The sequence below is a fragment of the Rana temporaria genome, chromosome 5 (assembly GCF_905171775.1).
Source record: "Rana temporaria chromosome 5, aRanTem1.1, whole genome shotgun sequence".
NCBI lineage: Eukaryota > Metazoa > Chordata > Amphibia > Anura > Ranidae > Rana > Rana temporaria.
This window is the reverse complement of record NC_053493.1, coordinates 205,037,393-205,063,319: the sequence shown is the minus strand read 5'-3', so window position 1 is coordinate 205,063,319 and position 25,927 is coordinate 205,037,393. Positions and strand designations below refer to the sequence as shown.

Here is a 25,927-nt window from a genome sequence, read left to right as displayed (position 1 = left end):
TGCAGTTTAATGATGGCCTAATTTTAGAGCAAGACCACCAAGTGGAGAAGCGTGGCTCATCAAGTCATTAAACCTTGCACTTCAGAAGTTCAGACAAGAAGGCAGGGCATTTATCCCTGCTGTGAGGGTCAAATGTTAAAAGAAGTGGAAAAATAACAGATATATTGATAGGAGGAGCAGGCAATAAAACCATGTTCTATAAATTGAACTCCAACCTTAAATGGCTTTGTTGATGCTAGCAGAGGGCTGTATCTTGTATGTCATTTTTGATTATGGCAGTAGTTTAATTACAAATATGTTGGCGAGTCATATTGCTTTACTAGACTTGTAGTCCCTGTAATCCTAAAAAAAAAAAAAAAACCCTGTTCCTTTTAACCCTTTCATGGCTAAGCCTATTGCTGACATTTGGTGTTTACAAGTTTAAAATCTATTTTTTGCTAGAAAATTACTTTGAACCCCCAAACGTTATATTTTTTAGCAGAGAATCTAGAGAATAAAATGGAGATTGTTGCAATATTTTATGTCACAAGGTATTTTTGCAGAGGTGTTTTTTAAACGCAACTTTTTTTGGAAAAATTAACTTTCATGAATTAAAAAAAAATGTAAAAGTAAAGTTGGCCCAATTTTTTGGTATAACCACTTCCATACCAGGCACTTACGTACCTTTCCGCCCAAGCCAATTTTCAGCTTTCAGCACTGTCGCACTTTGAATGGCAATTGCGCGTGCGTGCGACGTGGCTCCCAAACAAAATTGGCGTCCTTTTTTCCCCCACAAATAGAGCTTTCTTTTGGTGGTATTTGATCACCTCTGCGTTTTTTGTTTTTTTTTGCGCAACAACTAAAAGACTGAAAGTTTTGAAAAAAAATTACGTTTTTATTTTTTTCTGTTAATTTTTTTGTAAGTAAGTTTTGTCTTTCAATTACGGGCACTGATATGGCGGCACTGATGGGCACCGATGAGATGGCACTGATGGACATCGATGATGTAGTACTGACGGGCACAGATGAGGTGGCACTGATTGGCGGTGCTGGTATGCGGCACTGATGGGCACACATGGGCGGCACTGATGGGTGGCACTGATGGATACTTATGGGTGGCACTGGATACTTATGGGTGGCACAGATGGGCACTGATAGGTGGGCACTGGGCATGGATGGGCACTGTGGGGTGGCACTGATGGACACTTGGGGTGGCACTGATGGACACTTGGGGTGGCACTGATGGACACTTGGGGTGGCAGCACTGATCTACCCATGTTGCCAGTCAGTGCCCATGTGTGGGCACTGATTGGCATCTTTTTTTTTTTTTTTTTTTTTTTTAAAAGCTTTTTTTTGGCCCACCCTGGTGGTCCAGGGTGGGCTTCCCTGGTGGTCCTGTGTGGCGATCCAAGGGGGGGCTGCGCTGATAAACAATCAGCGCGAACCCCCCCTGTCAGGAGAGCCGCCGATCGGCTCTCCTATACTCGCGTCTATCAGACGCGAGTGAGGAAGAGCCATCAACGGCTCTTCCTGTTTACATCGTGATTGGACACAGCTGATCACGTGATAAAGAGTGTCCGCCGGAGGCTCTTTACCGAGATCAGAGATGCAGGGTGTCAGACTGACACCCCGCATCACCAATCGCCGTGCTGCGCGCCCCCACAGGCGCGCGCGCGGCATGAAATCCTGCAGGACGTCCTGTCAGGATTTCAGAACCACTTGCCGGACGTAAATCGGCCATAGGCCGGGCGGGAAGTGGATAATGTGAAAGATGTTACGAGTGAATAGATACTAAACATGTCATGCTTTATAATTGTACGCACTCGTGGAATGGCGAAAAATTCCGGTACTTAAAAATCGCCATACTCTATGCTTTAAAATGTTTTACGGTGTCCAGATTAGAGTAGCAGAGGAGGTTTACGGCTAGAATTATTTCTCTCGCTCTGACGATCGCGGCGATACTTCACGTGTGAGATTTGAACACTGTTTACATATGGCGGCACAACTTCCATAAGCGTTTTCTTTGCTGCGTGAGCTCGCGGGGACAAGCTCGCTTTAAATTATTTTTTTTCTTATTTATTTTTATATTATAAACTTGTGTTTTTAAACTTTTTAGTAAAAAAAAAAACTGGTTGTATGTACCGCAGTAATCATCTTGGTACCATGGTCAGGTTACGTACCTCCGTCAGCCCCCAGTCTTCCCCCACCTCTGCCGCTATTCCGTGTGTCAGTAAAGTTTTTGTTGTTTTTCTCAATTTCTGGCAGCCCCTCTGTTATAATACACACAACTCGGTATATACGTCATATTTTAAAATTCTAATCTGGGAACCCTGGCCAGGTAAGTGTCCTTATTTTAAGGCCTCAAGCACACTGGACGTTTTTACAAGCTGTTTTTGGCAGTAGACGTTTTTTCTACAGTCAAACTCTCCATCTTATCCTATGTGTCCATGCACACATAGTCTGTTATCAGCAGTTTTGGGCAGTGGCGTTTTTCAGCAGTACATAAAAAAAAAAACTAGTTGGTTCTGAGAGACGTTTTTCAGCTGTAAAAACGCTCTAACGGTGATAAACGTCACTCACCAGTGTTTTTAATTGGAAAAAAAAAAAATGTTTTTCTTCAACAAAAAACGCTAAAAAACTCACTGCAAAGCTACTGGCATTTTTTATAACGTTATTTTAACGTCCAGTGTGCATGAAGCCTAAAAGTCAGCAGCTGCCGTATTTATAGCTGCTGACTTTAAAAAAAAAATATATATATATATATATAATTTGGCTGAACTTTTAAGTGAAATTTTATTTTTTTAGAAGGGGAATTGACTTTCTCTTTAACTTGCATAAAATGACATGTATTAGTACGATTCAATGTAATGCCTCCAACTATTGTATATAACAGATCTGTATGTCCTGAAAAAACCCTTATGTCTTCTGATTTTTAATCACCATGTTTTTTGCAACACTTGCATGTCCTGAAGTTTAACAATGATTATCTTTCTAAGTGCTACTGATGTTCTCATTACGCAAATTCCCATGTCATATTTGCCTGTGGTATTTGCAAAAACAATGTGAGTGGGTGGCTGCCTCTTTTAATTTATTTTATTTATTTATTTATTTTTTTCAAAGCTAAAAGTACAATTTTTTTTTGATTATCACAGCAATCTGCAAAAAAACAAACAGCCACAGTTTTTTTAGGCTAATTGTGAAAGGTCAGAACAAGTAGGCGGTTTAAGTACTATGAGCAGTGGAAAAAATGTTGGCTATTTGGCCTTGTAAATGGGTACCCTTCTGCACTTCTGCAGTCTGCTTCCCACTGACTGGCTTTTGTTTTGCACTGATTATAGGTTGCAATGTGATGAAGAGTGCTTGGCTTTGGAACGAAACAGGTAAGCATGTACGCATTTGCATTTCTTTGAAGTGATTTGTGTATTTTATGTAGATTTTGTAAGAAAAGCTGTTCTGACACGTTTAACTGACAGCCTGTCGGATTACAGCCTTTCTAAAGAGTGTATTTATAGAACTTGACTGTTTTACTAGTTAATGCTACTGCCATAGTAAATGCAAACACAAACTGATCATCTTTGATGAAAAGGCAATGGGATGGAATTTCACTTCTGATCGGGACCTCCTCTCAGTCCAGTTCAGGACAGTCCCCTTGTATACATTAGGTGGTCCCTAATTCTGATATACAACATTTGACTGATAAAATCCAGTCATTTGATTGCTGACTTATGACCTGTAAATGCTTTATTCAAGAGAACCATGGTATACGTCACATCGCATGGCTCGTTAGTTTATTTTGGCTCAGTTATTGCGACCTAATTAGAAGCTGCCATTGTCAGACTTCTACGGTACATGCTACTTACGGGTTTTAACCTTTGCTGGCGGACGCTTCTTGTCAGTTCATCGTGCTAAACGGATGCTTTACAGAGACGCCTCTTAAAGATTTCGGAAATCTAAAATATTAAATCTACACATCAAGAACAACCAGAGAGTGGGTTTGTGTTAAACTTTAAAAATGCTCTATGGGTACCATCCCTTATTTTAATCATGACCAGGCATCCAGATGGGGTGAGGGTAAAGATTATACTTGTACCTCATGGGTAAACTTCATAAAATCCATAAAAATGTATTCTAAAAGTTGATACATTCCGTACAGATAAAGTGTCCATCAGTTGATGGACACAGAAAATTAGCAAAAAAACTAAATTAAAACATACCTGTCAATATATGGTGTCTTGGATCAATGTGTTTCACAATCTTTTTGCTTTTTGAGGATTCGCACTAAGATATGATGTGACATGTACAATATATTGCAACGGGGCAGGCTTGAAAGCCAGTGATGTCGCCATGAGGGTTTAGACTGTTTCAGCATTTTTTTTTTTTTACCAGACTTCCATTGTAGTAGAGCATGTGTAACAGTGAATTAAATGGCATGGGGCACAGATCATAGAGAAACCTATAAATTAAGTGTAGGTTAGTGTGCCTTCTTTCAGTACAACTGTGGGGGGCACTTGAAAATGTGACATTTTCATTGCTGCTTCGAAAGGCAGTTGTGTTCATATGTGCAGATAAATGATGCTGTTGCTTCAGGTCTGACTTTGTCACTCCTCAGACCCTTTCATCTGCCATTATCGTACAGTGCAGAAGATGGGCACAAATTACATTATGGTTGACAGTAGTTCTTTTGGTGCCAACATACTTCTGGAATGTATTGCCTCAATCACACAGGCGTACTGAAATGTACACCCATGTGAGGGCCATGTTTTTTTTACACGAGATGTATAAACACAACCGCAGTTCCCACGTGACATCCAAGCGGGTGCAAGTTTTGCCTAGTTTCCACTGAGTGGTTCGGTACAGTTTGGAACGGTTAGAATGGTCTGGTCTATTCTGGTGAGCGTTTTCACTGCAAGTCCAACCTTTGTGGGCCATGCAGGGTTTCGAAAAAATTCCTAGCGTGACCACCAATCAGTGTAATGTATTGTGTGAAGCCAATAGCTCCACCCTAACCGAACCGTACCATTGTCTATGGCCCCACATCTGAAGCAGGACCCAGGATGCTGCAGTATGGTTTTGTTGTATGGGCCGCTTTCATAATGGAAACACACAAAATACCGTACCGAACCACTCAGTGGAAACTAGGCATTTGTTTCCCCAAAACAGAAATTGTAAGTTCAGGGACATGCACCCATATGAATGTCCAATTGGAAACAGCAGCTGTGTCCATGCAGCTGCTGCATCCCAATTGATATTAATCTGAATCCTTGTATGTGGATGCATGGAATATCTGTGCATTTAATGCAGGCAAATTCTGCTCTCACACAAGCTTAAAAATGCATGTGTAAATGAGGCCTAATTCAGGGCCTGACTCTTTCCCAGACATTGGTAATATTTCTGACATGACCTTGTGGCACAGTAGCACATTATAAAAATAGAGTTAAAAGGTGTTGGATAACCTGTGCGTTGGTATGCTAGAAAAAAGTCAAGACCTCTTTATAAAGCCTTCATTACATTATTTCTGTTTTTGTAATCTACTTCGTTAGTCGGTGAAACATTTCAACTAGGTAAAGACAAGCTGGTCAAGAAATTTTTCAATGAACAGGTAAAAGGTTCTTGAGAAAGGGGGGTTTCTACACCCCGAAACATTAGGTTATTTTCTCTCCCTCTCCCCCTCCCTTTAAGGTCATTCTATTCTGATTACTGTATTTATGATCAGCAGCTGCACACTTTCATGTATATTCATGAAATCTTTTTGGATGGAGATTTAGGACATGTAGCAAATACCATTGCTGTATTATGTGATATGACATCCTTGGATATTTGTACCTATAGCGTAGTAGTGCTTAGAGAAAGATTAAAACTTCATTCTTTTTTGGTATGTGGTGTGCTTGCTGTATATATTTGAAATATTCTGTAAAGAATCAATTTTGTGTAACCAAAAACTACATTACAGCATTCTCGATGCACTGACTTGTCACCGACTAATCAAATGGGAGATATTGGTCAAAATGGTATGCCCCTAAAAGCTCCTGCCACTAAATGCTGCTTAAAGTCTGTGTGTGCATAGACACATGTGCTAACATGCAGGAGAGTTTAGAGGCAGGAAAAAAAAAGACTCCCCTAGAAGCAGCTGGTAAAAAGTCCAGTGTGCATGAGACCTTAAAGCGGAGGTTCACACAGAAAACAAGTATCTAACATTACATTCAGTATACCTCAAACATGTACAGTATGCCGGTGTTTTTTTTTTTTTTTGGGGGGGGGGGGGGGTGTATGTACGGTATTATCTGTATTTTCCTCCTGGCTTCCGGGTACTCGCTCCCTCGGGACTGGGCGTTCCTGTGCAGTGCCGCAATGTCATCTGGGACGTCGCCCATATGATTGACGTGCCTGAGAAAAACTCCCACCGGCGGATTGGGCACGTCACGACTTTCCGAAAGTAGCCGAACCGCGAGTCGGCTCTATACGGCCTGTGCGCAGTCAGCTCTACACAGCTCCTAGTCAGTGCGCAGGCGCCGTATAGAGCCGACTCGCGGTTCGGCTACTTTCGGAAAGTCGTGACGCGCCTTATCCGCCCAGGAACGCCCAGTCCCACGGGAGCGAGTACCCGGAAGCCAGGAGGAAAATACAGATAATACCGTATGTACACCCCCCCCCCCCCAAAAAAAAACAAAACACCGGCATACTGTACATGTTTGAGGTATACTAAATGTAATGTTAGATACTTGTTTTTTTGGGTGAACCTCCGCTTTAAAGTGAATGTAAACCCAAACGTTTTTTTTGTAATTTAACCGCTTAAGACCCGGACCATTATGCAGGTAAAGGACCTGGCCCCTTTTTGCGATTTAGAACTGCGTCGCTTTAACTGACAATTGCGCGACGTGGCTCCCAAATAAAATTGGCGTCCTTTTTTCCCCACAAATAGAGCTTTCTTTTGGTGGTATTTGATCACCTCTGTGGTTTTTAATTTTTGCGCTATAAACAAATAGAGCGACAATTTTGAAAAAAATTAAATATTTTTTACTTTTTGCTATAAAGGGCAACTTACCTGTACGTGCCTGTGCCCAGCCGTGCCATTCTGCCGACGTATATCGGCGTTAGGCGGTCCTCAAGTGGTTAAGAGTCATATCTGTTACAGCAGAGGATGTCATGTCATCTGTGCCAAGTCTTGCCATGAACAGTTAATTCAGCTCTGAGCAATACCTTATCTTTTTTTCAGTAAGATAAAAAGGGGGACACACAGAAAAGGGTGTCCATTTCTTCCCCCTTGCTGTGAGTGACAGGTGATTTCCTTATCTCATGCACAAGCTTAGAAGGGCATTCTGTGTAAGTCACATCCCCCCTTATTCTCCAGCTCTCCAAGGATTGGCTGCTCCACACCTCAGCATGATTGGGCATGTGAATGTTGCTTATGAAATATAATAATAGTGATTCAGCGCTGGAAATATATAAAAAATTAAATTAAAACTAAATTGCAAGCCAGCACTGCAGATATAATCCAAAAATATCTCAATGTGAATAAATAAATAAATAGTGCAGCGCAAATAAATCTAAAATATATGAATAATCAAAAAACATAATCATAAAGTCCATAAAGTGCAAAGTGATAAAGGTGCTCCAAAAATACAATGGTGATAAAAAGTGCAGAAATCTTCATCAGATCTGTGACCCATAGGACAGGATAATCCTCCACCAAGGCTAATGGATGGCCTCTCACCTCAGCAATTCGACCTGTGGCTAGGTCAAAAAGCAATAATCATATCCTCCCAAGTGGCAAGCAGCTTTCAGGGCTCAACTCCAAAAACGTCCACCAGATGGAACCAGCAAGCAATGTACAAATACTCCCATAGATCAATCAATGGACCGAGAAAGTAAAAGGACACACTCTAAGTGTTCACTGCTTAAAAGGTTTAATATTCGAAACACAAACAAAAGAAAAACACTCACATTGTAGTGCACTCTAAACCGAGTGCAAGGATACCGGCTTGTACCGCAGCTCGGAGGCCCGGTTCAGTACACGCTGTCTGTACTGAACCGGGCCTCCGAGCTGCGGTACAAGCCGGTATCCTTGCACTCGGTTTAGAGTGCACTACAATGTGAGTGTTTTTCTTTTGTTTGTGTTTCGAATATTAAACCTTTTAAGCAGTGAACACTTAGAGTGTGTCCTTTTACTTTCTCGGTCCATTGATTGATCTATGGGAGTATTTGTACATTGCTTGCTGGTTCCATCTGGTGGACGTTTTTGGAGTTGAGCCCTGAAAGCTGCTTGCCACTTGGGAGGATATGATTATTGCTTTTTGACCTAGCCACAGGTCGAATTGCTGAGGTGAGAGGCCATCCATTAGCCTTGGTGGAGGATTATCCTGTCCTATGGGTCACAGATCTGATGAAGATTTCTGCACTTTTTATCACCATTGTATTTTTGGAGCACCTTTATCACTTTGCACTTTATGGACTTTATGATTATGTTTTTTGATTATTCATATATTTTAGATTTATTTGCGCTGCACTATTTATTTATTTATTTAATGTTGCTTATGAAACTGGCATCATTTTGAACAGTTTCTTATTTGAATATGTGAAAATAAAGATAAAAAAAAAACTGCTTATTAACAGGCAAACTTATGCATAACAGAAAGTGGAGAATGCAAACAAAATGCAGAATGACAGTCAACACCCATCTTCTACAGAGTGCTAACAACTGGCAAAATAATATAATAAATCGTGCGAAAATATGTATAAATGGCGCCAACCTAAACCATACTTGTATGTGAAACACGACAGCTGCCCCTTTAGGTGTGAAACACACTTTATGCTCAGGAAATTTATAAAAGTGTAGCTTTAACTAAAGCATAAAATAGTAGATTTTTTCAAAAACATTGTCAGATGGGGGAACAGGTGGGACGTATGCTGGCAGTTATAGCTCAGGCACAAGAAGGCCCGATCACAGCAGTTAAAAATCTTGAAGGTGAGGTGAAGTATGATACAAGTAGTAGTCAGAAGGTATTTGTTGACTTCTACACCTCACTCTGAGTCTAAGGTGTTGAAGCCGACTAACCAAGCTAAACAATTTTTGGATAAGCACTCAATGGTCCCAGATCTCTGGAAGAATTAAGTCTAGCCGTTTCACAAACTCATAATAAAAAAAAGCACGAGGGATGGACGGACTACCGACAGATATATAAAAAATTTGATAACATTTTATTACCAGAACTTCTAGAGTTACTAAATGAGGCGTATGAAAAACAAACCCTTCCAGAATCAATTCGGGTAACAATAGTAATGGTGATTCAAAAACAGGGTAAGGACCCAATGTTGCCTGAATCATATCGTCCTATATCCCTCCTCACCTCCGATGTTAAGATTTTGGCCAGGGTTCTTGCAAATAGGTTAACAAATTTACATTAGTAGTTTGATACACGAGGATCAAATGGGTTTTATTCCAAAGAGAGCAACTGCAACAAACATCCGCAGGTTATTTTTGAATTTGCAATTGCTTATGGAAAATATGGGATCTAGAGCAATATTATGCTTAGATGCCCAAACGCATTCAATATAGTGGAGTGGGAATATTTATGGACTGTATTGGAGGCTTTTGGAATAGGATCGGGATTTTTAAAATGGGTGAAAATATTATACAGGAATCCTAAAGCAAGAGTAAGAATAATACACTGTACAGCCCATTTACCTTATCTAGAGGGACAAGGCAGGGTTGCCCCCTTATCGCCACTACTGTTCGCTATAGCAGTAGAGCCCCTTGCCCTTGGACAATCAACAAAAATAGTTGAGTTTTGTCGGTCAGGAAGAGAGGATAAAGTGGTCCCTTATGCAGATAATGGCCCAGATTCAAGAAGCACTTGCGCCCGCGCAACCATAGGTTACACAGCGCAAGTCCTTACTTGCTCCGGTGTAACAAGTGCTCGTGATTCAGGAACCTCGTTACACCGACTGCAGGCTAAAATCTTCGCGGCATAAGGCTCTTATGCATCGCAGATTTTAGGCTGCATTCTTGCGGGGGCCGCTAGGGGGCGCTCCCATTGTGTGTATCAGCGTGTAGTATGCAAATTGCATACTACCACTGATTCACAAGCTTGCGCGGGCCCCGCGCAAGCCAGGTACGGAGTTTCCGTACGGCTACTTTTAGCGCAAGGCTGCCCCTTCTAATAGTAGGGGCAGCCAATGCTAAAGTATAGCCGGCCTTCCCGCGCCGTGAAATTTGAATTTCACGCCGTTTGCGTAAGTGAAACGTGAATGGACGCCATTTACGTTCACTTAGAAGCAAATGACGTCCTTGCAACGTCATTTGCCGCAATGCACGTCGGGAAAGTTTCCCGACGGAGCATGCGCTGTACGCTCGGCGCGGGAGCGCGCCTAATTTAAATGATTCCCGCCCCCGGCAGGATTATTTAACTTGCGCGCGCTTACGCCGGGCAAATTTGCCGGCGCGCCCTCGCAATTCACGGAGCTACTGCTCCGTGAATCTAGGGCAACGCAAAATATTTGCGGGGGCGCAGGGCAAAATCGTTGCCCTGCTCCCCCGCAAATATCGCGCAATTCTACTTGAATCTGGGCCAATGCTCTTATTTTTCTGGGGGACACCTCAAACTCATTATCGAACTTATGAGCCTTATTTCCATATTTGGGCTATTCTCAGGCTTCCATATTAATTGGGATAAATCCATACTACTACCATTAGATGAGTTAAACACCCCATTATTAAATCAAGCCTCTAAAATCCAAATTAAGGACACAGTGAAATATTTTGGGGATAGAGATTTCTTGGGATGTAAAAGACTATAAATTGCATTTAAAACCATTATTGGCAATATTTAAAGACAAATGCCGAAGTTGGTGTGCGTTACCTCTGAGGCCCCGTACACACCATAGAATCCATCCGCAGATAAATCCCAGCAAATGGGTTTCAGCGGATAGATCTTATGGTGTGTACACGCCAGCGGATCTTTTTCCGCGGATATATCTCCCCTGGGATGGATTCCAGCAGATCGGATATTTGCTGACATGCAGAACATATCCATCTGCTGGAGTCCATCCCAACAGATGGATCCGCTGCTCTGTACAGACTCACCGGATCCATCCGTCCGAAGGGATCCCCCGCATGCGTCGTAATGATTCGACGCATGCGTGGAATTCCTTATATGACAGCGTCGCTGCGTCATAATCGCGGCGACGGCGCGACACGTCATCGCCAGAGGATTTCGGCGCGGATTTCAATGCGATGGTGAGTACACTCCATCGCATTAAAATCTGCTGAAATCCTCGAGAGGATTTATCCGCGGAAACGGTCCGCTGGACCGTATTCGCGGATGAATTCTATCGTGTGTATGGGGCCTGACAGTGATAGGAAGAGCAAATCTTATCAAAATGATTTGAGCTCTGCAATTACTTTGTTTAATGATTCACCCATATGGATCACAGCTTTTTGGTTTAGAAAAATAGAATCTCTCTTCAGAGCTTTGATTTGGAGGAAAAAACGACCACGTATAAAGTTAACAACATTAATGTTAACCAAGGAAGAGGGAGGTCTTGCAATCCCCCATCCTAAAAAATATTTTTTAGCCTCAATTACAACATTTCAGTGGATGGATAACAGTATCACATTTTGATCCTATACAGAATCTGCTATTAGTTTACGAAGTATATCCACTAATCTCTTTATTAGAATCGAGTAATCAATTGTGCGATAAAGGATTCCATACGGGTAAATTATTCGACATGGTATGGCAGTAAATGAGGAAATTACTGAAGTAAAGGGATTTACTTCATACACTCAAATTTGGAATAATGGTAGTTATGTGGAACTGGGGAAATTGGAGGTGTTTGAGATTTGGAGGCAGAAGGGACTAAGGTATATGACCGCTATTTGAGGAAGACGTGATGAAAACTTTTAGTGAATTGAGTAAAAAATATAATATTCCAAATCAAGGATATTTTCAATTCCTTCAGCTTGGGCACGCATTCAAAACACAGGGTCGCTCGCAGGAATAGTGACCTGTGTTTCAGGAATGTGCATCTTTCCAATTAGGTGAATTTTTTGATAGCACCCCCCCACACCCAAAAAAATATATAATTAATTCAACTTTTATAAATCACAAACATGTAATCAAACAATATTAAATCAGTCAACATGTATTCCCCTCATAACATGGTTCAACAAACACACCTTTCCTCTTCCCAAGCCGTGGCGTGCATTTTGGGGATAGCAATCAAAGAATTTGCATAACTGGAAAGACGCACGTTTTTTAAACACAGGTCACTAGTTTTATTTGAGGAGATTAGCACCTACAAAATTTGTCCCATCTAACATCAGATTAACGAGCTATGAAGCCCCTCAGATGACAGAAACATGGAGACACCGCAAATGGAAAGATTATCAAAAATGTACTTGGAAAGATGAAAATTATTATTTAAGTTCCACTTTAAATCTATTAAATCTTCTGCCCTTGTTTTAACTTTTGGTAGTATAACGTGTTTTTTTTTCTGCCAGCAAATACCTTATACAGTCCACTTCCTGTTTCTTGTCTGGGGGGGAAAAAAAGCCTAGGCTTATGACGACATGCAGAGAGAGTTTGCCACTAAGGGAGGGGTGATGAGTCATAAGAGGCCCAATCAGGGCAGCAGAGCTAAGTGTGGCTCTGTGTAAATTCAGGAAGTGAACAGGCAGCAGCTTCAGCTGCCCAAAGTGGTTGGAGGCAAGCTTCAGAATGCCAAAGATGTTTATTTACAAATTATGCGAGCAGACTGCAGTTCCTCTTTAAATTTTCTGCCAAAACTAATCTATTGATCTGTGAACAGCATAACATAATTCAAAGGTGTTCACTGAAAGATATTTTGTATTTATTTTGTAACTTTTCAGACGTCTGGCAGAAGCCCTGAATATATCAGAAAATTCAGATCCCTTTAATACTCGTTCTGGGACAAAGTACAGTGACAGTTTGAAAGATGATGCCAGGTTTGTAAATGTCTGCCCAAAAAAATTTAAGGTTCTTGTACTATCTTATAGTAGATGTGTTTTAGCTCCTTTAGGTATGATCTGTTATCAAATTTGTTTCATTACACACCTAGAATAATGCAATGTTTTGCCCACCCTGCTCATTTGGATTTGACCTGGTGTGCCATGTCTGTATCCAGCTCCACAATTGACAGCTATGCCAGTGGCCACAGATGGGTCATATTAAAATTCTACCACATCTGTAAACGGTGAAAAGGTATAAATATTCTTCTTTAAGAATTAATGCTGTAACCACTTCATGGTTGGGGTTTTCTATATGTTTGTAGCCACTGTCATTCTGGTTAGGCCTTGTGCACATAGGCTTTAGCTTGCATAAGAGCGGCTTGTAGCATTTACAAAGCTTTTAGCGAGCTTCATGTAGCTTTGTTTAAGCTTGTTAAGCACCCTTTAGCTCTAGGTTGGATTATAAACTCAAAACATAAACAACTTTACTTTTTTATATACATTTGCACCCGAATCACAAATTTATACCATTTAAACCATTTTGTTTTTCACTAACACTACTCAAAGTACGTTTTATTATGTTACTTATTTGGGTAAGGATTAAAAAAAAAAAAAGGAAAAACAAATATCACATTTGCAAAATGAGACCTTTGTCCTTTAAAAAAAATATATAAACGACAAAGGTACAAGCGCTCCAGTTGAAAACTATTTTTACTCACTTCTTGATCATGTCATACAAAAACAGCAAAAGCAGCAGCTACTGTACAGTTGCGAGCATCCCTGCTCTTCGTCAGTCTGATAGGCTTTGTATGAAGTTCAAGCAAACAAGAAACCTCTCTTTATCCAAAACACCTAAGGGTGTATCTGTCCAGATCTGGAACAATCCTACAGGTCAGTTCAGGCTAGAAATTAAACCTGTACAGTTTCAGGGAATATTTCCATCCCCTGTGAAAAATGCAATAACATCGCACAAAGTGTATCAAGAAAATGCTATAAAAAGAGAGTACAAACATAATTGCATGAAAATTGAAAAATAACAAAATCATAACAGAAAAAGGATTCTTCTTATTAAACAGACATTTCATAGATGTGCGGTACTATATGTCGTGACTCCCATCCACTGAGTTAATTCACCGTCTACAAAGAAAAATACAGAAAGAAATGCCTAAATCATCACTTATAAAAATAAATATAAATCATAATCCCTATTCATTCCCTTGGGATGGAGGGAATGTAACCTATGGATCCACCAGACCTCTCTCTGTTTCAGCTTTAGAATCCTATGACCCCCTCTTCTATCAAGGAATTTCTTCCAGAACCATAAATCATAAGTCTGAGTCCCGGTGTCCCTTTTCCAGAAAATGCCTGGAAACAGGTAAACCTGGCTGCTTGTGTCTTATGGTGATGCGGTGCTGAGCGATCCTGTTTTTTTTTTTTTTTTTTTTTTTTTTTTTTTTTTGAGTAGTTTCTCCAACATATATTAAATTGCATGGGCATAGAAGGATATACACAACATAGAAGGATTGACATGCAAAGAGACCTTTTAATGTGATCTTGTCCCCATTGATGGGATTGATATAGTGGTCACCCTTTATCATGAGGTTGCACTGAATGCAATTCAGGCAGGAAAAGCGCCCTTTCCTTTTACGCCCCAAAAAACTAATTTGCGTTCCGTGTTCTTTGGGTCTATATTCAGATCATACCAATGAATCATATAATGTTTTATTCCTTCTAAAAGCTTTTATTGGTGTTTGTTGAAAGTGTTGCTTGCAAATGATCCTGAATACCATGTCCCTAATCGCTCTCATAATGAAAAATGCTTTAAAAAATCTCACCGAAATGGGATAATGCGATAGTAAAACCAGCGGATAAAGGGGGCAAAGTAGATATCATGGATCCACAGCTGTATGAGGAAGAGATCCTCCGCTAATTGAATGACCCATCTGTATATAAGAAAGTATCTAGTGATCCCACTTGGCAGATAAGTAAACATCCTGAAGATATTTTAAAACCAGCTTTACGAGAAGGGATAATTACCCATGTCTATTTCAATTTTTGTTACCTGCCCACACCCAGATACCAGTTTTATATACGTTACCGAAAATTCAGAAGGACAGTCCACTTCCACCTGGTCGCCCCATAGGCATTTCTTTCTGTATTTTTCTTTGTAGATGGTGAATTAACACATATAGTACCGGTCATCTATGAAATGTTTATGATATATCTGATACTCTCTAGTAGTAAAGATAAGAATCATGTTTAGTAAGAAGAATCCTTTTTCTGTTATGATTTTGTTATTTTTCAATTTTCATGCAATTATGGTTGTACTCGCTTTTTATAGCATTTTCTTGATACACTTTGTGCGATGTTATTTCATTTTTCACAGGGGATAGGAATATTCCTTAAACCTGTACAGGGTTAATTTTTAGCCCTATCCAACCAGTCGGATTGTTCCAGATCTGGACAGATGGGACTCGCCTTTGGGTTTACACCCTAAGGTGTTTTGGATAAAGAGGTTTCTTGTTTGCTTGAACTTCATACAAAGCCTATCAGCCTGACGAAGAGCAGGGATGCTCGCAACTGTACAGTAGCTGCTGTTTTACCGTTTGCTGTTTTTGTATGACATGATCAAGAAGTGAGTAAAAATCATTTCATCTGGAACGCTTGTACCTTTGTCGTTTTATATTACGTTTGGTGGAAGATTGGGAGTCCACCCTGACAGCCCTCCACTTTATTGACTGGAAGAGAGGAAAGTAATCCACCTGAGTTGTGGTATGTATGTGTGTGCGTGTGTGTGTGTGTGCGCGCGTGTGTATATATATGTATATGTGTATATGTATGTATGTATGTATGTATGTATATATATATATATATATATATATATATATATATATATGTGTGTGTGTGTGTGTGTGTGTGTGTGTGTGTGTGTGTGTGTGTGTGTGTATGTGTGTATATATATATATATATATATGTGTGTATGTATATGTGTGTGTGTGTATATATAGACATACATGCCATATTTATTGGCATATACCACGCACCCTAACTTAAAGAGGGAAGTTTCAGGGAAAAAAAATTCCACAGCCCCTTGTGTATAATACTCGGGCACAGTTTTTACCCTAATTTTCAGGGTAAAACAGTGAGTGTTATACACCAATAAATAGTGTGTGAGTGTGAGATTATAAAGGCTTGTGTGTGGTGTTAAAAAAAAAAAAAAAATGTACTTGCCTCCTCTGTGCAGTTACTTTTGCACAGAGCCACCTGGATCCTCCTCTTATTGGGTCCCTCTTTGCTTCTCCTAGCCCCCCCTCCTTTGAGTGCCCCTCAGCCAGCAGCTTGATACAGGGGGCACTCAAGCTCCGTGTATCCATTCAGACATGGAGCCCCGACCTGGCCCCACCCTCTTCTTCCCTGATTGGCTGACTGACTTTGACAGCCACTGGAGCCAATGGCATCGCTGCTCTTTTTCGGCCAATCAGGAGTGTTCTGGGTGACTGAGGGGATAGTGGACATAGCTGGAAAGAAAAGGGGATTAGGTAAGTAATTAAGGGGTGCTTGGGGGGCTGCTGCACACGTTTTTTATTTTAATGTATTGATTGCATTAAGATAAACCTTCTGCCTGTACAACTTTTATGTAATGACAGCAGTTATTGCTGAATAAATGGGTCCTTAGCAGCGATGTAAAAATTGCTCTGAATCATAGGAGGTGATGTAGTTAAGGCCCAATTCTGGGTTGTAAAATTATCCTTGAAGGGGCCCCATAATGTAAGGGGCCCCATAATTCCTGATGGCGGCCCTGCTGGCCATACACTTAAGATTTCTCTAATCTCCATAGGCTGAACCGAAGCAATCTTCCCTGATGGTAGGGTTGTCCAGATACCGATACCAGTATCGGTATCGGGACCGATACCGAGTATTTGCGGGAGTACTCGTACTCGCGCAAATACCCCCGATACCTAAATAGAATACTTCCCCCCCCCTTTCCCCCCCCCGCCGCTGCCGCCGCATCGAGGGACATGGCTAGAGGGACATTGCTGCATATGTGAGGGACATGGCTAGAGGGACATTGCTGCATATGTGAGGGACATGGCTGCATATGTGAGGGACATGGCTAGAGGGACATGGCTGCATATGTGAGGGACATGGCTAGAGGGACATTGCTGCATATGTGAGGGACATGGCTAGAGGGACATTGCTGCATATGTGAGGGACATGGCTGCATATGTGAGGGACATGGCTAGAGGGACATGGCTGCATATGTGAGGGACATGGCTAGAGGGACATTGCTGCATATGTGAGGGACATGGCTAGAGGGACATTGCTGCATATGTGAGGGACATGGCTGCATATGTGAGGGACATGGCTAGAGGGACATGGCTGCATATGTGAGGGACATGGCTAGAGGGACATGGCTGCATATGTGAGGGACATGGCTGCATATGTGAGGGACATGGCTAGAGGGACATGGCTGCATATGTGAGGGACATGGCTGCATATGTGGGGGGACATGGCTGCATTTGGGGACACATTTAAAAAAAGTATCGGTATTCGGTATCGGCGACTACTTGAAAAAAAGTATCGGTACTTGTACTCGGTCCTAAAAAAGTGGTATCGGGACAACCCTACCTGATGGCTATTGTATTCTGACAGCTGGTACGTGCAGCAATCAGAATACTTAACCAGTAGTTGCTTCTGACTGGATGCAGAAGCAGTTTTGACCAACATTTTTATTTTATTTTCCCCCAGCTCCTTCAATTTTCAGAATTGAAGGATGTTGGATGGAAGGGTACCAATAGGGGCACCTATGACTTCAGTTTCAGCTGGTTTGTAAGAAGCCAGTTTTAATGTGCTGAAAATGAGGTGAGTGCTAAATGCTAATACAGCATCTTGACATTTTCCACATTTTGTCATGTTACAACCAGAGTAGGGGGCTGACTACATTTTCACGCCACACTTTTCAGATATTTGTAAGAAAATTTGATTATAATTTTCCTTCCACTTCACAATTATGTGCTGCTTTGTGTTGGTCTATCACCTAAAATCCTAATTAAAATCATTTTTTATGTTTTCGGTTGCAACAAAAATGTCACGGGGTATGAATACTTTTTCAAGGCACTGTAGATGGTAAATCATAAGGGTAATATCTGTGTAGGCCTAGTTTTAATGTTACGATGCCTGTCGGGTCTTGGTAAATGATAAAATTGCATGATATGGTTGCCTGTGTGTACTGACGTGGGAAGAACCCATTGAGGTTAAACATTTTATTTGCTTTTTGATGCGAGAAGGCCCATTTCATCCTGGTCTGTACATGAGTCATATTTGCTTTATATATACACAAATATGCAGCTTTTTAGCTTGTTGCCCATTTTAACTTTTTGATGATCTTCTAATCTACAGAAAAGATCTGAAGTTTGTTTCTGACATTGAGAGGGAAATAAAAGCACTTGTGGATGCTGTTAACAAGGTTTGTTTGATTGTCCTTGCATAGTGTTCTGTGTATTGTTCTGAAATGGGTTGTTTTTCAAACTGAGCTCATGTATGCCCTTTAGCTATGATTTCTATTGTTTTTCAGGGAAAACAAAGCAAAAAAAGTCATTGTTTCCCTCCAATGAACAGAGACCATCGTAAGATTATCCATGACCTAGCAGAGGTTTATGGAGTTGAAAGTGTGAGCTACGACAGTGAGCCCAAGCGCAATGTTGTCATCACTGCTGTAAAGTAAGTTTGCATATTATTAAATGTAATCCTGTTTGACTGGAGTGCTTTGAGACAGAGTTCTTTAACTTTTTTCTTTTGATATCTTGTGCTATGGTGATAATAAGCAGAGAGGTTGATTTATATGAGCAACCAATGTTTTTACAACACTTTGTCAAGTGATTTGTTGTCAAATGGCAGTGATCACTAGCTGGAAGTTGCTATGGTTGGCTCTGTTACCATTACCGTGACCATGTTTGCCCACAGATGCGATATAAATCTAATACTACACAGTGGTAGAAGCATGTATACTCGCGTTAGCCAAATGTCTGTGGAGAAATTATAGTGGCTGTATACACCCAATGCTGAAAATTTTACCTATAGTTACTGTGAATATCTCCTAAACGTGCGCAGTTTAGGAGATAATTACCTTATGTGCTGATGTCATCGTGCATGCCCTGTTAAGAAGCGGCCTTCCGTGCCGTTTCTTTACCTGCAAGTGCCATGACTGATGGCTCCCGCGTGGGAGTGACATCACGCGTCTCCGGCCAGTCACAGAGCCAGAGTCCACGGCACCTGGAAGGAAGAGGGGCGAACATAGATATGGCCACCAGCAGGGACAGCGAGGGGCTTCGATTGCATGCAAGTGGCACATAATGAGCTAGTATGCGAGTCATACTAGCCCATTATGCTTTTACTTTGCAGGAGGAAAAAAGGCGGAAGTGCTTTTCTCTTTAAGAAAGCACTGAGCACACATAGCCAGCAGTAGCCTGTAGTACAGCAGATTTAAAGTACAAATGCAAGCAAGGCACTTTTATACCGGTGGTTAAATTTACAAGAACTAAAGGCATGAACCAAGGGAACAGAACTGCCCAAGTAAATAGGGGTTAGATGAGTGTCTTAATTCCACAGTTCACGTCTGAGTTGGCAGGGACACTCACACTGAATGGCAGTAACACATTTAGGAACACTCGGCCTTGTTCGCCCCTGCTCCTCACTCGCCCTGCACTAAATTCCACTCGCAAAATGCGAGCAGATAAGTGGAATATTTGAGTGCTACACTACAGCATCTTTCTCTTCCCCCTGCAATCTGAATCATTTTTAATTGGTCACAGCTTTGGTTCTTTCAGCCTCTTTTAAGCTTGCCTGGCCCTTTTGCATCCCATGAATTTACATTGACCAGAATATGTGAGAAGTGTGTGTGGTGGGAGTAATGAGAACTGCTACAGGCATGTGAAAAAATTAGTTGTCTTGTTTTTTTATTGACTGCGTATTTCCAACAATCCTTCCCTTTTATTTATTTTTTTTAAAGAGGGAAGTCGGCATGCCCAGGTATCTCCCTTATGACCATACTGGAAAGAGAGATCCAAACCAAACCTCCTCCACCTATCGCACACTACAGACATCTGCCTGACAGGTAAGTAATCTACAAAGGCAAACTGTACTGGTTTTGGGTCCGTTTTTTTATTTTTTGTAAGCCGGTAAAACATATTAAATGTAGCCTGCTAAAGGATCTTAAATTCAGTTCCTCCATTATGGGTTACCTACCTTTACTACACCACATTGCTATACGCCATAGCTAAATAGCTATCATCACATTTTTTTCCCAGTTTGCAGCTTTCTATGAAGCTTTAATACTTAAAGAATGAGTTCACCTTCGAGAACATTCTACACCTGTTTTTTCAGGGCCTGTAGTGGGCGGGTTTCAGGGAGTGAAGTTTATAGTACTGTGTATCCAGTAATCCACTTTAGTCAGGGTTTTGGGTGGACAGACAGCAACTCTGGGCTGGCTGCAACTTTTCCTCTTCACAGGCGGCAACTCTGCCTCTTCCAGGCCATACTGCGGCTGCGTGGGAATGTCTGTACTTGCAAGGCACTTTTTTTACACCCACAGGTATGTCCATACTCGTGAGTGTACGTAAAGTGGGGTATGCCTGTACAGATATCGCAAAAGGATCCTAACTAATATGAAGTGAATTTTGGATACAGAGGTAGGAAATGGCAAGAAGAAATATCAGAAATGTACCAATAAGTAATAGAAACCAAGATAAACATGGAAGGTGAGTGTCTACTGAAATTGCTGCTAGCCAGTGGTATGAATACTTTCTGAATCACTGACTTGTAGCAAGCATTTAGATCAGGAAAGTCAGAATGAAGTCAGCATTGAGTCTGGTCTACAGTGGCAACCTCCATTATTCCACAGTACAGGTTTCATTTAAGCCAGAGGATGGTGTGTTCCTCTATCCCAGGAGGAAAGAGCCTTCTTTCACAAATAAACATTTATACTTAAAGCGGAGCTCCAGGCTCCTTCAAAAAAAATTACTGTAGCTGCTGACTTTCAATATTGGGGCATCTTGCCTGTCCAGGAATCCCAGCGGTGTCCTCACCTGAGCTAATTTTTCAATCGAGTGCTGCTGCTGCCATCTCCACTAAGGGAAACCAGCCGTGAAGACTTGCGGCTTCCCAGCTGGTTCCCTACTGCACATGCACAAAGCTCGCTGCACTCTGTGAATTGACTTGCTGCATCAGGTCAACAGGCAAACTTCTGGCAAACTCAGCCGGAAGTGGAACCTGTCAAAATCGTGTCCCCCCCCCCCCCCCCAAAGGTTCTAATTGTGGCAGTGGAGGGGGAGGAGGCATTCCTTTTTTGGGTAGAACGTTTCCAGAGTACTATGGCTCATCTAAAGAGGACAGCAGACAATTTTCTGCTTGGAGATTACCGTGTATATACTCGAGTATAAGCCAAGTTTTTCAACACATTTTTTTGTGCTGAAAAAGAAGCAAAGTAGTGACTCGAGGAAGATGTAAGAAGAAAAATTTCCAACTTTTTTTTTTTTTTTTTTTTTTTTTTTATCCTGACCAAAAGAAAGAAGCAAATGTACAAAAACGCTAGAGATGTCCCTCAGAGTAGACTATTGTAATTCTCTGATGAATAGATCTAGATGAGAAGGGGACTAGAATCTACATTTTCTAGTAACCAATAAAATAAATGTCTGTTACAACATGGCCATCATTACATGGGAGCAGAGGACTTCTTTCTCAGAAAACAGTTTATAATCGACTGATCTCAACATTGTCTCCCCCTTATCCCTGACTAACACATCTAGATGGAAAGTAGTGGGAATCGGACAGATCGGCACTTTTATCAAAATATTCTCAGCTCCTTAAATATAACCTTTCACATCAAGGTTTTTGTTAATCTAATAAAGATTCAAATACCTACAGGTGTTCTGCCTCTCAGGCATTCTCCTCTTTGACATTAGGATTATACCACAAGCCCTAAACTTTTTCATCTGTTTTTCAACAATGTTGAAGCGGGAAGAGGATGTCCCTCTGTCATATTGAGAGGACCAATGTGGCGGGGGGGGGGGGGGGCTGCTTGCAAATGGCCTCATAAAACACCACACTGCTCATTGGGAATAGGCAGAAAAGATTCTCCTTGGATGGCGTTCTGCTCTGGAACAATTTTAGCCATTGTTGTGAAACAGCTCAGGGGGATGTCGGCGAGGATGTGGATGCAGATGTATACTACATGTGTGGTGATCATGCCTGTGGCTATCAAATTTTGGAGACAAGCCTTTACTTTTATCACCTCTGTGTTGGACAGATTTTTCTGAACCTGTTGTCTGGCTTTACTGGAGTTTTATTATGAGCAGTTTCTAAAATGAGAAAAATCCTTTGTGATGCATACCTTCTTGGCAGCTTGATGATGTATAACCAGACTGTGGAAACAATCAACCAAACTCCACGTTTTACCAAACACTCCTGGAGCTCCTAAATGACAGTACTTTTTATGAATATATGCTAGCACAAGAGGGAGAAATCATTATCGCGGCCAAAGATCCAACATCCTCATTGTACACTGCACATTCAATTCTTACAGTACCCAAAAAAGGAAAGATGTAGTTGAAAGTGGGGTGTAGTTGGTTACTTGTAATTAATAGGTGCACATATTTCCATGTACCTTTGATTACACGTCATCTCCGGTTTGCAAACCCCCCCCCCCCCCCATTTATCCAGGTATGGCTGACTTGTCTTCCTGTTGCCATGCTGCATGCATTTTGTATTATGTATTTTGCTACCTTGTGATAATATAGCCTGTACATATTTTACAAAACGAATGAAAATGTAAATTTAAGGTTTTGCCTGAATTGTGTGTCTGTTTTATTTCAGAAATGGAGGAAGCGGTGGCACACAGAAAGCACCAAGAGAAGATCCCATAATAGACTACTTTGATGTGCAAGATTAGTCATTCCCCTGCTGTGTATCATAATATGGAAAGGGGTTTGTGAACTGTGGCTGTAAAGCTGTGAGGTCTTTGAGTTGAGCTTTTGGTAGCCACCGTCGTCTTATACATACGTAAGACACTGCTAAGAAATTGACACAAAGCAGCATATCTTGCAGTCTTGTACCTTTCCAGGTTATCCTTTCCATGATTTTAATTAGCAATTTCAACAATGCAATATGTACAATCTTTGTGCCTGAAATTTTAGACCAATGTTTAGGCTGATGGTGGGTTCTAAACGGAGACTAGATTGCATTTGTTCAAAACAATATGAAGAAATAATTTCTTTCATGTCACGCTTGATGTGTTGAAGCAATTTCAGTTACCTAAAGTCCCTTTTTTAATGCTGCAAAATCCACCATTTTACCTCATGAAACAATGTATGTGCTTCTGTATGTAGAACTGAAACATTACTGTATCTAAGCCCCCCAGGAGAGCTAAAGTACCTTGTAGGACAGCATTTTCAAACTTTCATCATTGATAATGGTCCATGTTAACACACCTATGCATCTGTCTGGAAGTGTAAACCACATGATAATGGTACTAGGAATAAGAGTGAGAAAACCCGGTGTTGTGTTTTAGTGTCGCTCACAGTAAAAGATGTTGCTAATTGTTTAGGTAACTGCTTTAATTCTTGGCAGCAGAGATTTTGTGCTGCATAGGTATCATTAATTTCCTGTGTCATTATTTAATAAAGATTTCTTGTGTTTAAGTGAACCTGTGGTTTTCCCATGCAGGGCAAAGCAACAGGCTCACTGAAATGAAGTCTTCCCTAGCAGAACATATTTACCCTCTTTTCACCCCCAGCAGCTCCTTTTGGCCACCAGGAAAGCCTGGATAAGCTAGGAGTTGCTGAAGTTGTAGCCTGTACAGGGTTATGAACTCTCCCATGTCATTAGCCCAGCACTGCCACATGTAATGAGTCATGAGCTCCAATATCCCAAAGTACTGGTTATTTTCTTCTCACACCTGGTGCTGAACAGAGCGGTGGGTAGTGAAAGAAACACAAGTATATGATGCTAAAAAATATAAAGACTTCCGCACTTGGGTGTGAGCGTGGCTGCGGCCTCCCCTATAAAACTCCACAAGGTGAAGTCATTTGCTATGTAAGGTTGTAAAGAGATAAAGGGGGCCGTCAAACAGTTAACAGTGAAAATGGCAATGTGCTTAATCCTTCATAAATGTGCAACAAACTGACAAAGAAGTGTAGGTGCTAATATATAACAAAACCCGTATTAACTTGATGTAGGTCGATATCCTAATATTGATACTAAGGTGTGTTGAACCTCATATAAGTGCAAAATCCTAACAAAAAAGTCTAAATGATATATACCACAATAATTGATGGTGCATTAACTATAAAAAAAGTAAGTATGGCAGCATAAAAATCAAGTAATATATTTGTCCTTTAACCACTTCCCGACCGCCGCATGTAAATGTACGTCCACAGAATGGCACGTACAGGCAAATGGGCGTACATGTACGTCCTTGCCTTCTAGCGGGTGGGGGGTCCGATCGGGTGCCCCCCCCCCCCCGCTACATGCGGCGGTCGGATTCCCGCGGGTAGCGATCCGGGACGATGGCGCGGCTATTTGTTTATAGTCGCGATCGCTCCCCGGAGCTGAAGAACGGGGAGAGCCGTATGTAAACACGGCTTCCCCGTGCTTCACTATGGCGCTGCATCGATCGAGTGATCCCTTTTATATAGGGAGACTGGATCGATGACGTCAGTCCTACAGCCACACCCCCCTACAGTTGTAAACACTGGTTAACTCCCAAACTGCAACTGTCATTTTCACAATAAACAATGCAATTTTTTTGCTGTGAAAATGACAATGGTCCCAAAAATGTGTCAAAATTGTCCGAAGTGTCCGCCATAATGTCGCAGTCACGAAAAAAATCGCTGATCGCCGCCATTAATGTAAAAAATTTTTTTTTATAAAAATGCAATAAAACTATCCCCTATTTTGTAAACGCTATACATTTTGCGCAAACCAATCGATAAACGCCTATTGCGATATTTTTTTTACCAAAAATAGGTAGAAGAATACGTATCGGCCTAAACTGAGGGAAAAAAAATGTTATATGTTTTTGGGGGATATTTATTATAGCAAAAAGTAAAAAATATTGAATTCTTTTCAAAATTGTCGCTCTATTTTTGTTTATAGCGCAAAAAATAAAAACCGCAAAGGTGATCAAATACCACCATAAGAAAGCTCTATTTGTGGGGAAAAAAGGACGCCAATTTTGTTTGGGAGCCACGTCGCACGACCGCGCAATTGTCTGTTAAAGCGACGCAGTGCCGAATCGCAAAACCTGGCCTGGGCATTTAGCTGCCTAAAGGTCCGGGGCTTAAGTGGTTAAGTGGCATTCCAAAGTGACTGGTGCAAATGTCTTTCTACATGATTTTCAAAGTGACTTGTGCAGAATTTCAAAGTGACCTGTGTATAAAATCGATCACATCTTCTGTGCAAAGTGGTGAATAACACTCATGCTCCCCTTTTTTGTTCTACACTCACCAGATGGCTACAAACCTGTAGGGGTAAAATGCATGTAATCAGATCTGTCTTTAATCCTGATGTCCAATGGAATAGCCTCCCCTGCGATGTATTGGATCATGGGACTTGCTAAATACCTTGGAATGTGTAGAACTGAATTGGAGCATGAGTGTTATTCATTACTTGTGTATAGAATAGATCACGTCTTCTGTGCAAAGTAGTGAATAACACTCATTCTTCATTTTCTAAGGCTATTATTTTCACCAGTTACTTTGGAATGCCACTTAACCACTTGCCGACCGCTGCACACACATATACATCGACAGAATGGCACAGGCAGGCAAATGGCCGTACGGGTGCGTCCCTTTGGATCTGCCGCCTTGCAGGCGTGCATGCCGTGGGTCCCGCAAACTCTATGTTCGCCGGTGGCCTGCAATCGTGAGACCAAGAGGCAAAATGGGGAGCAGTGATCGCTGTCATGTCAGTGATAGCCCATCCCCT

The 25,927-nt window shown here is 41.3% G+C and overlaps 1 protein-coding gene across 2 annotated transcripts in view; it reads left to right on the top strand.

Moving 5' to 3' along the window:
- The window catches only part of NFX1 (nuclear transcription factor, X-box binding 1), a 179,897-nt gene extending 156,847 nt beyond the window's left edge, over positions 1–23,050 (top strand). The window contains exons 19-24 of one of the 2 annotated variants that reach the window (XM_040353503.1): positions 3,318–3,359; positions 12,848–12,943; positions 18,347–18,413; positions 18,522–18,667; positions 19,956–20,060; positions 22,817–23,050. In XM_040353503.1, coding sequence (XP_040209437.1) covers positions 3,318–3,359; positions 12,848–12,943; positions 18,347–18,413; positions 18,522–18,667; positions 19,956–20,060; positions 22,817–22,892 — 532 coding nt within the window. In that variant the 3' untranslated portion in view covers positions 22,893–23,050. The remainder of the gene's footprint in view (positions 1–3,317; positions 3,360–12,847; positions 12,944–18,346; positions 18,414–18,521; positions 18,668–19,955; positions 20,061–22,816) is intronic. The other variant, XM_040353504.1, reaches the window with a different exon arrangement.
- The last annotated feature ends 2,877 nt before the right edge of the window (positions 23,051–25,927 follow it).